The 16,043-nt window shown below is 41.6% G+C and overlaps 1 protein-coding gene across 2 annotated transcripts in view; it reads left to right on the forward strand.

Moving 5' to 3' along the window:
* Positions 1–15,208, forward strand: part of cpped1 (calcineurin-like phosphoesterase domain containing 1) — a 33,105-nt gene extending 17,897 nt beyond the window's left edge. For both annotated transcript variants that reach the window (XM_052070539.1, XM_052070538.1), the window contains exons 3-6: positions 1,175–1,347; positions 2,752–2,877; positions 2,966–3,092; positions 12,593–15,208. In XM_052070539.1, coding sequence (XP_051926499.1) covers positions 1,175–1,347; positions 2,752–2,877; positions 2,966–3,092; positions 12,593–12,819 — 653 coding nt within the window. In that variant the 3' untranslated portion in view covers positions 12,820–15,208. The remainder of the gene's footprint in view (positions 1–1,174; positions 1,348–2,751; positions 2,878–2,965; positions 3,093–12,592) is intronic.
* Positions 15,209–16,043: the final 835 nt, after the last annotated feature.

Raw genomic sequence — 16,043 nt, forward strand, 5'->3', positions numbered from 1 at the left:
TATTTTTTTGCATGGAGGACTCATCGTTCTGCATCTTTATGTGGGTACTCACATTCACACAATCTGTTAGTTTGATTGAAGACTCTTAATGATCCATAGGTAGGAATGTATCTATTTTCCGCACTATAAGGCGGAAGGCATTCAATTTTCTCAAAATCCGACAGTGCGTCTTATAACGCGGCACGCCTTATACACGGATCAATATTCTGATTTCTTGGATGTAGTATTTAAATGTTTTGTAAAGCGCTTTGTTACAGCTGCCAGAGTTGTGAAAGCCCTCTGTAAATAAAGCTGGATTGTATTGTATTGTATTGTATTCCCTTTAGTATAGCTCCATCTAGTTGATGCATAGCGCAACCACACCCACCTTTGTTACTTCTTGACTATGCACCTTATAATGCGGTGCGCCGCATATATGAAAAGAGAAAAAAAATAGGAAGTCTTTGAAGTTGGGTCTTATACTCCGAAGCGCCTTATAGTGCGGAAAATACGGTAGCTGGACAATAGTAAGTCCACTACATACAAGGCCCGTTCTCACAAAGCTATAACTCTTTTTTTTTCTTCTTTTTCTTAAGTCTTATGGCGACCTAAATAAATGGATGCATTTTGTTAATCATTCAAGAAAATGTGTAAAACACACCGTCTTTTTCAACGCTCACAAAAAAACAACCAAAAAAAGAAACCCTGCACTCTGCTCAGCTCAGAAAACCTATTATAGACCTCTCCACCCCACGGCAGACCTTGTGCTGTTATACATATTAAGTTTTAATGCATAGAAATTGGATTTTATGGGGTAATGTGGGTAGCTCACAAAAAAGAAGTCTAGATCTCTTTCCAAGGTTCACTTTTAGTGGAGTGCATTAAGTTGGAGTAAAACATAGCCTTGTCTGTCTTGATAAAGACACTGACCAAACACCAAGCTACAAACTCCATTCAGTCCAGGTTTACCAAGGTTACCGTGGAAATCTTTCATGAAAATGAATCACGCCACGTTTGGCTTTAGCAACCACGGTGACGTATCATCGCGTTGTGCAGGCCAGTTAATCAATCCTGAAGCCTCCATCCCTAGCGTCAAATAGTTCTTTCCCCGCGAGTCAACTCTTATACTGGGAAGGTTTTTTTTTAGAATGTTGTCACGTTTGTCGTTCACACAAGCCATTTATTTCATATGCAGGAGCCCCTTTCAGGGAGGATCAAGAGCGAGATCTCAAGACGGCATTGAAGGGGACGGACCCTTCTATCCCACTCGTGTTCGTCAGTGGCAACCATGACCTCGGAAACACTCCTACCCCCAGAACAGTTGAGCAGTACTGCAGGGAATGGGGTGATGACTATTTCAGCTTCTGGGTAAGCAATTGCAACTCATATCATTTTAGTCAGCATATTTTGTACAGGTGCGGTCAAAATGATTTCACACCCATTTTTTTTTTAAATTGCATGTTTCATTTAAAAAACTGACCACTTGCAAATTACTGATGGTGAGTTATGTTAGGGATTGTCTATTTTGTTCCAACTCGATTTTGGAAATGTAAATTTCAAATGGATGTTGAATAATTTCGGCGGAATTTATTTTTGATACAGTACATCGACAGTGAATCCTGAGGTTGTCATAGTTCTAATTTGATCTACTCAATGTACTGTTTTTTTTAAGACCACACTGCGCTTTATCATGTCGCATCTATGCCACTATCACCAGTTCCTGATTTTAGATTATAATTTGTGCTATTTTTGTCGCCTTTGGGGTTAATGAAGGCTTCATTTCGGTTTGACACTCAGTGGAAATTGTTAATTGTGCTTGCGCGGAAAAGTAATGAGCTGTCTGCACTTGTACCTCTCCACTGTTGCGCTATCAAAATGCAGATTAGCCGACATCATCAACGTGACATTTAAATGTCTATCAATTTGTTCGTCCGTTGCTCGCCGGCGATTCGAACTGATGGTTCTAAGGTGATTGAATGAGCGGTTTTTGAGAAAAATGAAACGCGGGAAAAAATGGATAGCGCACGTTTGGAATTGGAATTTGGTGTTTTGGTTTGCGCTGCGCAACAAAATGTGGAAACGTCTGGCAGCGTTTTAGACTACCGGTATTTGATATTTTCTGGTGTTAAAATGTTTTTTCAATGGATCTAATCATTTAATTGACTGTTCGGAACTGGGTTAAAAAAGTTTTGGGTTTGTCATCATAATTCATTCATTGTGACTTTTTTTTCTAAACTGTTACTTTTAATTAGTTTTTACTGCAAGTTTATTCGTTATAAAAATTCTGATAGTGTTTCATTTTAATGCCGTTTTTAATTAGTTTTGGTATTAGTTTTATTTTATTTTAACAGATGGACTATTTGTTCCGTGCCAAAAGGTCACAAAGTATTGTGGACGAAAGGATAGTCGACTGACTCCAATTCTCAAACTGTTCGACCTTCCTTCTTTCATCCAGATGGACAGCAATGTCGAAATAACTACCATAAAATGAAATAAATGAATAAAAAGATGAAAATGATTTTTTTTTGCTTTAATTATTGGTAGGTTTAGTTAGTTTTATATACATAAGAAAAAAATTCGGCTTTAGCTTGAGTTGTTTCATGACTTTTTGTAAACTACATTAACCTTGGTGATCAATTGACTTCTCGCGTCTTGTGGAAAAGAGGTGGCGTTGATTCAGTCCGCCCGCAGCCACAAAAGTTTAAGAGCAGGAATAAATGAAGCTTTGCTGTGAACACTGGGTGAATCATTTTATTGTTTCTGTTGTCTCAGGTGGGCGGAGTCCTCTTCCTAGTTCTGAACTCCCAGTTGTTCTACGACGCTTCGGCCTGCCCTCAGTTGAAGGAGGCTCAAGAAACGTGGCTGGATGAGCAGCTGAACAAAGTCTCATCTCCCACAGTAAAATCGCACCAGCCGCCGCTTATTCATTGCGACCGAATAAAATTGACAATAGAATCACCATAAGTTTGTCTCCCCCCCCGTTCAGGCACCCAAACACATCGTAGTGTTCCAGCACATTCCCTTGTACATAAAGAAGCCCGATGAGGAAGATGACTACTTTAACCTCCAGAAGGAAGTCAGACAAAACCTGATGGACCGATTTAAGAGAGCTGGTAGGACTTTTTCCTTTATCTCGAACTCTGCTCATGGTCATTAGGGCTGAGTTATAAATCATTTTTATTAATTTTTTGAGTTGGTCAGGATGATTTTTTTAATGTAAATTTAAGTACATTTTTTAAAATTGTGTTTGTTTATTTATTTATTTTGTGGCTATCGTAGTTCAAAGCGCATGTCCACCGACGTGCTTTGCTAATGGCACGTCTGCGGACAAAAGGAGCTACATGACAAATCAATGTCAAGTAGCTCCTTGGCAAGTTGGTTGTAATGTTCAACGACTTACCGTAATATCCGCACTAAAAGGTGCACCGAAAAACCTTAACGAGTCAATGTTATAACTTGCTGTTGGTTCAGTGACCTGTGTCGCTGCTTTATTAAATAAGTTTTACTGATATCTGATCGTTCTGTATGTGTTTCCTTGAGCAGAGCTCCATCTAGTGGATGCATTGTAAATTGCGTCTTATAAAGCGGTGCGCCCAATGTAAGAAAAAAAATTACAAAATAGGCCATTCATTGAAGGTGCACCTCATAATCCAGTGCACCCTTTAGTGTGGAAAATACGGTAGTATATATCTAATATATATATATTTTAAACCAATGCAGTGGATCTGGGTGCCTTTTTGTGGTGAAACAGTTTTGCCGTGCAAATGCAAAGTCAGTGTTTCTCAGTTTGATTTTCGGGGCCATATTGCGCCTGGCCTCTCACGGTGTCGTCAGGAAACTTCATTGAGAATGATTTTATCGTTTTGTTCTTTAGCTTCCAGGTGCCTGCTAAAATTACGCAGCTAAGTCTTCCTGTAAACCACTGCTTCATTCAGTAAAAAAAAAAAAATATATATATATATATATACTTTAAAGATGATTTTAGACATCTATATGGTGGTTTAAAATTTGTCTTAATACTTTGTAGCGTTTTAGCTTTGTCAGCCCATCATATCTAAACTGTAACGTACTTAAGATTCCTTGCTCAGAGGAATCATACACAGCTTAAACCATACAAGAGGATTATTTCAGTACGGCCACAATTGATTTAAATAATGGCTTTCTAATAGTCATTCCTCCTTCAAATTCTTTTTTTTTTGAACTTATAACACTCAAGGACAGCAAGTCCCTGACGTGGCACACATACACACACTTGCTCGTCACACAATTGGGCCAATTTGACACGGCTGATTGACAGGGGCCTCTTATACAGACACACGCACTTTCTCAATCATTCATCAAGGTGACTGTTGGAAAGAGTATTAATGAAATTACCCATCCATTATGTCCGCATGTATTTAACCATGTTACCCCATTTTGGTTGGATGACTCCTCTCTCTCGCATTACATCTCTTTCGAACAAACTGTCGTTTACGATTCAAAAGGCAACAGTCATTTGCATCCGCAAAAACACTGGCAATGACTGTCAATGCACCGCAGATGTTAAATGCGTCTTTTGTCATGCACACCGATCCTGACAGCAGTTGTACATTCATACTGCATGCAGGGCATATACTGTCGGACATGTAATACTTCGCCGCAGTACTTATCGTGATAAATAATGATTACTGTACAAGTATGCACATATACTTACAGTCGCCGTAAATGGGCAAGTATGCATTTTCTATCTGTGTTTTAGGGGAGAAATGGATGTTTTTGCATCTTTTGTTTACTCACATCCTCTGATTGTTTTCTGTCGTGGCACCGCGAGGTTAAGTGAAATATTTGATTGGATTTATTGTTGTGACATCCGGTAAACACCATCACATATTCCTGAAGATAAATGATAATAGCTTTTGTGCAATTGCTGCGCAAAAGTAATCAAGTCCCATCGGCACTTTACTGCACCGTATGTGTGATGTTGACATGTTAGTGTGCTGACACACAAAAAAACAAAAACAAAAACAAACAAAAAACACCGCGGTGGCAGTCATAGCAAGCAGTTCTTGGCAGCAGGCAACGCTCGCTTCATGGCGCATCACTGCCACCGGCTGTTGTTCTCCTTCCACTGCAAGGAAACCAATGTGGGTTGATGGTGACTGGCGATTGTCTCGTGAGGTGCCGCCATTTAGCGGATGAGGACGCAGAGTTTGATCGTATCATGAGACCATAATGTGATGATTAGGACTCTTTTTGCAGTCATGGGCAGTATCTCAAAAGAGATCAGGACTATCTAACTCAACGTAAACAACTCTATAACAATCTAAAGAATAAAATCTTCAGGACGGATCTAAATTAGCTCATTCACTCCCAAAGACGGTTTTAAACGTCTTTTCAGACTTGGTGTAGAATTGGCTGGTACTGAATGAGTTAGAAGTCTTCCTGTAAAAGTTCAAATCCTTCATGCAGCAAATAGTTCCCAGAAAACCGAATGATCAATCTGTATTTTTAATTAATCTCTGTTATCTCTCCTAAGATCCCTCAATGAAGAATCAAAACAAAAATCGATCTCTCTTTGTGTCGCAAGTTGTTCATATTTCCATGCTTGATGAATTTTTTGGGGGCGAATCTATATATTTGATCTCGGCAACCACAGCCGCACATCGAAAGACTGCACAGCACCAATTAGTCTTTGTCTGGCTCGTCGGAAGTGAGCGCTTACACCATGGGACCGTTGACTGCATTCCAGCTCATTTTAATGATACACCGCTTCTGCGTTATCACCCCCTGTTGGGCTCGTAAAGCATCGCGCAGTCCCTTTTCTTAATTGCACAAGCACCTACTGGGGGAGAGGGCGACGTAATTTGTATGATATTAAATTTGGCTTTTCCTTTTGCGGCGCTTCATGGCCATGTGCTCCTTTGTAAACTTTGAATCATTCCAGACGGATCGGACGGTTACGTCTTGAAAGTGTGAGGTTAGAGTTGGCGTCAACCGCCAATTTTGTTGTGTCGGCGTCATTCCTGACTTGATCGAATGACCCCAAAGGAAGCGTTCCTTTGTTCCATAGGGCGCTTTCGATGCTGCTGCATCGCTATCGCACCTGTAATCATTGTAAATAAGGCTCCCCCAGGCTTTACTGTTGTTCCACTAAAACCTCTCAGTGCAACGCGTGCAGTTTTAGCCGTGTGCGGTTTTGTTGCCGCAAGCAGAAGTAGTAGGACGTGCGCAAAAGTTTACTGTCATATTTGTCGAGTAGGTTTGATCCACTTCTCTTTGATGAGTACTGAAACCCCCGTGGCTGGGGAGCAACGCGTCTTTTTCAAGAGGCAAATTGAGTAGCGGGAATCCCACTAGTGCTCTCAGCCGCTCATCTCGCCGTACAGTAGAGTAGACGGAGGAGTGTAATTAGATTTCTATGCCCTCCACTACCCCACCTTTCACTTCCTCCTCTGAGAGTTTCGACTCCTCCTCAGGAATATTTCCATCATCCGAAGCAAGGGCAACGTGGTTTCGATACAAAAAGACTGACAAGACGAGTAAAACCGGAACAAGGGCGCGGGGCAACTCAGTCGTCGGGATTCCCAAATATAACTCGTGGCTATAGAGCAGGACGTATCTTAGCCAATTAGTGGCCAAGATAAGGCATGTTCTGTTCTGCCCGCGTCTGTTTCGCTTCCTTTGTCGCTCATTCTTTTCTCACTGGGTGTCGTTATCAGCGCGGGTCTCGCACTTTTCAAAAGGGGATGGCACATTTATCACCCAGCAGGGATTTGATAAGAGGCCACAGCTAAGCCTTTAACCCCATTGTTTTAATGATGAGGCTGAACAATGTTTTTTTTTTTGCCATAGAGTATCTCGGAGCGCATCAATTCGCGTGCCCTCATGCTTCTAGCAACAGTTGAGATTAGCGATGATGAAGCCCTGAGCCTGTGGGCCAATAAATGAAATGGCTGTCCGATTAAATTGCTGTCCCTTTACCTGACATCATTTTGAAAATGTGTCTAAAAGTGGATCCAATTAGCGTTCCCACTGCAAATATCGAACAGCTCAAATTGTTAATGGGAAAACGAAGGACGTGGTTGCGCTAGAAGACCATGTGCCACTCAATTTCGTGCCCTCGATACATTTAGAAGTCAATGGTAGATCATAATGCGCTACATATACTCAGTTCCGTTGACGAAAGTTGATGAATTGTACTTGTCGGAATATTTCCACTGCCGCATACTTCATAGTACTTACTTTGGAAGAAATGCTGCTTTTGGAATGGCTCACGTGTGCCGTCTGTTTATTTGACAGAATGGACCAATTAGCACATTTTCCACATTATGAGGCACACCTAAAAGCATTCAATTTTCTCAAAAGCGACTTTTAATCCGATACACCTTTTGTATGGATCAATAGTCTCATTTCTTGGATGTAGTATTTTAAATGTTCTGTGACAGCTGCAGCGGTTGTGAAAGCATTCTATAAATAAAGCTGTATTGTATACCCTTTAGTGTAACTCCATCTAGTGGATGTATAACGCAACTACAGTCACAATTGTAGCTTCTATACCAGGGGTGCCCAAACTTTTAGGATCGAAGATCTACTTTTCGATCAACTAACCTCACGGGATCTACCCTTACCGGCGCGCGCACGCACACACACACACACAAATTTAAGATTTACCTGCTTTATTTTATTTTTTAAATATATTTTTTTGTGAAAATGAGACTGATTACTGTGCAGTGTATATTAACACAACAAATATATTACTAACATGTACAAAGACACACAAATGGTTGTTTGGTTTTTTTCTTCTCGACACTCCTCGGATCTACTGGTACCGGTAGATCAGGATCTTCCTAATGGGCACCCCTGTTCTATACTATGCGCCCTATAATGCGGTGCGCCCGATCTATGAAAACGGTATTAAAATAGGCGGTTCATTGAAACTGCGCCTTGTAGTGCGGAAAATACGGTAAGTGACAAAACCGGGTGCAATTTTTGTTAGGCAGCATTTTTTATTTACTGAATGTATAAGTATTAAAATAACTTGGAATCTAACTTACTTTTTAAAGCAAATAATCAGTAAAGTAATAAAGTTACTTTTTTTTCAGAGTCAATGTGGCAACATGTGCACCAGTTACTGAGGATTTTTTTTTTAATGAATCCTCAATAAAGAAAATTATAAATTAGCTACGGTAATAGTTTTAATTAATAACGTTACATTTTATTATGTGCCCAGGGTAAGTGAAGTGTAATTTTGCATAAATTAATGAATCAATTCAAATCATAGTTATCAGGTGCCGGTATGATTTTATGAATGTTGTTAGTTATGCCTTTTTAAGAGTCCCACAACATCCATTTTGTAGAAGAAAAAAAAAAACTTGGATCACTTAGTAAATTGAGGAGCATTCATGACCATATTCCAAATGGCCCAAAGGTATCTACACCATACAGACTTTTTTTGTGGGTGTTTTGTGTGTAACCGGAGGACATACAGTCGGGAACGGACGCTCGGTGCTGACTGATGGGCGGCGGTGATTTATGGCAGGCTGCGGCTGGAAGATGCCTCGGCGCCGCGACATCATTTTGCATCCCTCTGTCATGCAAATAACAAAACAGCATTTCAGATTTCTAATCATTGCACCGCACTTTGATGACAATGGCTCCTTCGTAGGAGGAGGGCAGCGCTATGGCTTTTTCTGTAATAACTCACAAGGCGGCTTGTTTGGTTGTGTGAAACTCAGCGCGCAATTAGCAAATCCCATTTTGTCGCTGGCAAATCAGTGACCATCAGATGAAAGGGAGAGGCATTAAATAGGAAGTATCAAACATAATTAGATGCATGAAGGTTGTTTCTTTTGTGTTTGCGTGCGTCTTCCTTTAATCTCGCCTCTCATTTGGAAGCCATTGTCAGAGAGGAAAGAGTGTTTCCGATTGTTAAAACTCATTCAGTCTGTAAAGACGTTTAAAAACGTCTTTGGGAGCGAATGAGTTAAACAGACTCAGCAATTGTGCTATACAATCAACCTGACACGTAACAACAGTCATTGGGAAAAGTACATTTTAATATTTGAAATGTAGTTTGCGCTCATTTATGTGAAATGTCTCAACCATCTGAGAATTCGATGTGGCTGCATGTAGTTCCCTCCTCTCTCCCTTCGCTTTCTGTATGTTTTCGGTATTCTGGCTGCTTACTCTGGACTTTTTTTTCCTTCTTCTACGCCCCTGAATGCACTAACACCCCCAAACCCACCCCCGCGCGAGTTAAAGCAAAGGCCACTCACCACGTAGGAGTCGTTATCATCAAAGAAAAAAATAAAGCACAAAAGACGCGGGACTGTTTTGTGGCTTACAGGTAAATATGATTTCCACAGAGACCCAGACAAGATGAGGAATTCTTAACACAGCATGTGCATGCTTTCATTCGGGTAGCTCAGTAAGAAAAAAAAATGTTCCGGATACACATACTTGCATCGTCGCCCTGTAGCAAGAACCATACACAGGGTACGGTTTTATGGCGTATTTCATATCACTTAATTGTTTTTTGGGGGAGGGGTTTCATGGTATCGTCAGTTAACAAGAGCAATTTTTAACTGACTGCACCGCAGGGCGGTTTCATAGGAGTGCACAAAAATCGCCGTATGCCGTTTATGCTGGGGCGGAGTAAAATGAGTTGTTTCATATTGTCTCTTTGTCAAATCAAGGTTAGTTTCCGCGAAGGGGGCCGGCCGTCATTAACCTCGAGGCAGCGGCAACCTACAGCAAAGCCTCAAAGGCCGCCCGTTGTGCGACTTGCAATCCTGCCGTGGATGAAAGCAGCCTATGTAGCTTTTTCAGAGTGACTGCAAATTCCAGAGCACTCATCAACTCAATGATAAAAAGTGAAGTGGAAAGTCGACTCGAAACGAAAATGATGTCTTTGGCCCAGGTTGCATGAACACAAGCCCGCTCTCGACTGAGTGCCATTCTAGTTTTGAATTAGCTTTTGTTATGCTTGCTAGGGCTGAGCAGTTTTACCTCCCTCCTGACGATAGAAATATTATGTGCAGTGCAAATCAAATAATGTAAATCAAATCCCTGCGGTGCCTCGTGTCCTGTATAAAGTCTACCTTGAATTGTGTGCGCCTTCGTGCGATGGTTTGAAGATGATTTGTCAGCAGAAAACATCGATACATGCGCACGCTTACACACACCCACAAGCTTTCTTTGTTGGCATGATGAACCCGAGAGTCGTTTGCAGTTTCGCGCGACTTCCGGGTGACATGAATGGCATATGAAGAAATTTGAGACTGACAACAATAAGAAAATGGGAGATTTCGCTGAACCGCACTTTATCATATGGGGGCTAATTAAAACATTCATTCATTCATTCATCTTCCGTACCGCTTGATCCTCACTAGGGTCGCGGGGGTGCCTATCCCAGCCGTCTCCGGGCAGTAGGCGGGGGACACCCTGAATCGGTTGCCATCTAATCGCAGGGCACACATAGACGAACAACCATCCACGCACACACTCACCCCTAGGGACAATTTTCAGAGTGTTCAATCAGCCTTCCACGCATGTTTTTGGAATGTGGGAGGAAACTGGAGCACCCGGAGAAAACCCACGCAGGCCCGGGGAGAACATGCAAATTCCACACAGGGAGGCCGGAGCTGGAATCGAACCCGATACCTCTGCACTGTGAAGCCGACGCGCTAACCACTGGACTACCGGGCCGCCTAATTAAAACTTTTTTTTTTTAAACAACACTTGTTTGTGAACTATAAAACAATGTTGGAGTATGCAGAACCTAGCATTCCGGATGCTTTGACTATTTGCAATATTTATACTTCATAATATTCTCTGGAGTGTAGTTTGAACATTTGACTGGTAAATTGTGAACCTAGGTTTGACTGTCTCATTCTCAACGGCACTTTGAAACCGTAATTCGTGCCTTTGTCACATCTTGGCTGGATTACCGCCATGCGGGTCAGACAATCCTCCATTAAGCGTCTCCAGTTGCTCCAAAATGCTGCTGCTCACCTCTTGACTGGTACTCGTAAGAGGGAGCACATAATTCTTACTCTGGCATCCTTTCACTGGCTACGCATTGTTTTTTTAATCTTTTCTGTTGCTGGTACCTTTTTTTTTGGAATGACCTCCTGCTGAGCATTTGGCAAGGCCCCTCATTGCCCACGTTTAAAACTCATTTTTATTATTTGGCTTTTGACTCAGCATGAGACTTAATTTTTAGTTGGACCGTTTTCGTGCTTTCTACTGTCTCCAGTTCTTTTATTATTTACTGATAGATGGATTATTTTTGCTCCGTGTACAGCACTTGGTATACAGCGGTGGTTCTTTTAAAGTGCTCAACAAATACAGTCGAGTTTTCTCAATACAGGCTTTGTTGTTGGTACGTTGTGGCTGATTCAGTATTTTAATGGTCCATCATCTGCGCTTCGTCTGGCAAGATTCATATAAATTAGGTCACCTTTATATTCGGGGCTGTTTGATTATGCAGAGTGGCGGACATGATGATTCAGAGCAATTTCATCATGCTGATGCGAGAGTGTCAGCAGTCGTTGCACAAGGGGGAGATCCCTGGTCTTTATTTTCGGGACAGGTCATGCAGTAGACTGACAGGTGGTCCTCATTTTTGGCTTTTTTTTTTTGGTGTTATCATTTCATATGTAGATTTTCAATCAAGTTGTTTTGAAACCCGTTTATCTCATTTCTACAACACGTGTCCTCATTCGGGTAGTGGGTGAACGAACGGATCCTTGATTTAATGAAAATCCACATTGACCACTCCGGGCAATTTAGTCTTTGAATGAAACTCGAATTTCAGAAGCAAGAGCAGACACGCTATGTGCCAGTATTTTTTATTCGTTTCATTTATTTTTGCGAAAAATAATTCGATGTGTTCGTTTGGGGCAAATCCGAGCTCACCAAATTCATTCTTGTCTTGAAAGCACTTTAGACAGCAATCATTCCTTTTCAGTATTCATAAAATGTACGTACTTGTCCCTGCAGAACACCAGGGGGAAAAAAAAATTATACACAAAAAAAAAATGTGAGCCCTTTGTTCAAAGTAGTTTGTTGCACACATAATTTCGCGCGGTCAGTGATTACACCGCGGTGACACGGCGCCGCCGCTGCAGGGTCTGAGCCAACCTGCGTGGCTCCGATGAGAATGTTGTTTGTAATTGAAAATAAATTGAACGCCAACCCCCCACGCCCCCGCCCCCCTGCCTAATGCGTGTCTCTGTTTTGTTAGAATATTTAAGTGGCAGCACTGGGCGATCTGTTCGTTTGTAACTTTCTTCCCCTCCCTCCCGCTTTCTTTTCTTTTAGTAGTGATTAATAATTGCGCCCAATGCTGAGAGAGCTTCAAGTCAACATCACTAACCAAAGTAATAAAGCAGCAGGGTGTCGTTTTAAGCACACTTTGTACTTCGAAGTGAGCTATTTCAATCTCCACAATGTAGCATTGAGTCACCCAGCGTTGGCTTATTTTGGGCAGTTGTGCTCTGAGGTGTTAATATTTTTTTTTCAATCCCCCCCCCACTGTCATTTGGATGGCTCGCGGACATCAAGGTCGGACGTGATTTTAATCAAACAGCACTGTGAAAACCTAGACCTGTTTCCACCTTTCTCGCTCCAGGGGTGAAGGCGGTCTTCTCCGGCCACTATCATCGGAATGCAGGCGGATGCCACGGCGGCCTCGATATGGTCGTGAGTTCGGCCATCGGCTGCCAGCTAGGCGAGGACGCCCACGGCGTCAGGGTGGTGGTGGTGACGGCCGACCGCGTGGTCCATCGATATCACAGCCTGGAGCGGATGCGAACGGGGGGGATGGATGAGGATCTCCAGAAGCTCCTGCAGTCATGATGGTCTACCAAGTCTCTTCATTTTTTTTTCTCTAATGAAATGCAAGAACATGAATCTTACCCTATTCACAGTTTCATTCTATTGCAGCTGAATGTCTAATGCAATTTAATTCAGGACTTGGGGTCATTTTCCGATTTGCTCGGATTTAGAAGATTTGGTAATAATAATCATTTCAATGATAAAACTGTCATGATTATCCAGGCATCCATTTGCAAAATACGCTTATCCTCACGAGGGTTGCGGGCATGCTGGAGCCCACCCCAGATATCTTTGGGCAGTAGGCGGGGGTACACAGAGAAACACTTGTACACACCAAATTTAATGCATTACTAGTTTTGAAATCAGTCAACTGCAAGAGTCAATTATTGTTCAAATGAGTGTAAGCAGGGTAACAAAATTGCTGCAAAATATCATTTATTATACATGACAATTTGACATTCGATACAGATTTTAGCAAGGATCATGCAAATTGACACATGATTTTCTTTTGGAGGGCCACAATAAATGACGTGGTGGGCCGGATCTGGCCCCTGGGCCTTAACTTTGACACCTGTGATTTAGAGTGTTCCATTAACCTGCCGTGCATTTTCTTGGAATTCTGGGAGAAAACCCACGCAGGCACAAGGAGAGCATGCAAACTCCACACAGCAAGTAAAAATATCGCGATGACCCGCCCGGGATTGAACTACCAACCTCTGTGTCTGGAAACTTCAAACAAGTAAATTGTACACAGTGAAAACAACAGTTTGACAGCCATTTTTTTTTCTTTGCAGGGATTTTTTTTTTGTTCAGTATGAACACGTTACAACATAAACACACACATTGAACAATGTTTTGGCAATGTGAAGTGCAGCTACAATGAACATGGTTGCGCAGCTTTTGAAGCGAAGCTCTTGATGTCAATCATTTTCATGCGCAAAGCCAATTTGAAAGTCACGTGAATGTCAACCAATGCGACTGAGGTGACATTCCAAAGAAATAGAATTATCGTTGCAATGATGCCCCCTAGGGGTTAAGAACGGGATTGAGATGTTTTTTTTTTAATTGTGCACGATTATTAAGATGTAAGAAAACCTTTATTAGTCTCGCAATGGAGAAATTCCAGATTCACCGCAGCAAAGTTATGAAAGGAAGAAGTAGAACAACAAAAAAATAGGAGCTGCTGGAAAGGCAGCCACTCTGAAGTCAAAATAACAAAAATAACACAAGACAACACATAGGACAGAGACAGTCGTGCAATCTTCACCACTTTTCTGCATACACTTGATAACTTGAGATGCTATTACACATGATTCAAATGTTTAGCACGTATATAATACTCATATATGCTTGAAGAGTGATCGTACAAAAAGCAGGAACCATTTGATTTCATCCTTTCTTTTTTAATCTTCTCTATTGGGAACAAAAAAAAGTAAGCTTTCTTCTTTTCCAGTCCCCATGAAGGATTTAGAAGAGTTTGTTTGTTTCCCACTGATCTGTACTAATCTTTCACGTCTTCTTCCCGCATTCTGAGCAAATAATCCCTCCCAAATTCATTTGTTTTCCCACGGTGAGGATTACATTTCTTATATTTTAGGGCAAGATTGGGAAAACAGACTCAAATTTGACACTTTGCACCTCACCTCTCCACTTTGTATATTCACTTTTTCAGGGGCCGCCGTTACTACAGTGGACAGTTTTAAACTTTGAACAGTTTTTAACTGTCCACTGTAGTAACCGTTGATCATGCTATCAGGTTACGGGTGCATGAAAGTGTGAAAAGAATCAAATTTTGGTTGATCGAAACACTTCGTTTAGCTCGCGCGTCATATGACGCTCGCGGAGTCAAAGCTGAAATCCATCTTGCCGCGTTGAAGTCCCACCGGATACGACTGTGCTGAAACAAAACAAAAACAAAAAATGCGCTTTTTGTTTGTGAGACCCAAATATTTCGCTTCAATTATGCGTGCGGAAGGGCTCACGCAATCACCCAGACGTGCTGCGATAGTTGTCATGGCAACCTTTTCAAGCAACACATCGTGTGTGTCTTGGAGAAACAACCAGAAAAGAGTGTACTTTGCCTTATTTGTGTCCAGCCACTGTCAGCTTTGTTTGGTGATATTTTTTCCATCAGCATCACTCTGACCTGATTTCAAAACTGATGCTTTCTGTCTCTTCCCTTCCAAAAATGTCAGCAGGTGAAGGGGGGGCATAATAAGCATGACGTGTGGAAGACTATCTCCTTCATTTCTAGCCTTATATACTTTCCTCATAGCCAAGCATAAATGGCTTCACCCGGTGTCGCAGTGGCTGCCACGCATTTGAAAACGTCTAATTGTAACAAATGACCATACAACACCCTGTGACCTGATCTGTGATATTTTTATAATAAATGTTTATTTTAATGTGATTGCTGCTGCGCACAGTCATTTTATGCACAACATACCGTATTTAGAAATTGTTCAACAATGATACTCACTTAGTTTTAGAATCTCATTTGTACCTGTTGCCAGAAAGCGAAGCATGGAGAGTCTCTGTTGCTGAAATGCAAGGGATGGAGTCAGTGAATGAAGCAATCCATCATTGCCAACAGCTTGTCAAAATATCGACTCTTCTTATTCTCGACTGTTCCCTCGCGTTTGTGGCTTTTACCTTGACAACCGCACCATGTTTTTGTGGTTCATTAAATAATCGCTTGCAGCACATCTGTAGAGGTGCCCCGTCTCACGCTTGGTTTTCAGACAGTAGTCGCCAACTGTAATTTGATTCCTTATTACTAGTAGAGCTTGGAAAAATGTTCAGACGAATTTATTTTTTGCTCAGTATGTTGACTTCGACATTGGCCTGAAGAAAGACACCTCACATGCATTTCTTTATGCATTTTATGAAAATGGCTTCAAGCTCAAAGAACACAACTCTTCGGTCCGAATGCAATGTTTGATAGGATCATCCAAACCATCCAATCAGTTTTTATTTATTTATTTATTTAATTTTTCAGTATTCTTGTCACAATTTATCTGTGGCCTTTCCAGAACACGCAAGCATGGCTGGCTCTGATAGCTTCGCCTCCTCGATTCTGTTCCCCAAATGGTTGGCCACCATGACAACGTGTCCATGTTCTCCCAAGTCACTTTATCCATTTATTTTGTAGCTTTTTCCAGACAGACACAAAAGTCCACTTGGAGCGGATGCACTTGAAGTCCAAACAATACGTATCGTGCAAGATCGATGCTAATCCTGAGATT

The sequence above is a fragment of the Hippocampus zosterae genome, chromosome 7 (assembly GCF_025434085.1).
Source record: "Hippocampus zosterae strain Florida chromosome 7, ASM2543408v3, whole genome shotgun sequence".
Lineage (NCBI taxonomy): Eukaryota > Metazoa > Chordata > Actinopteri > Syngnathiformes > Syngnathidae > Hippocampus > Hippocampus zosterae.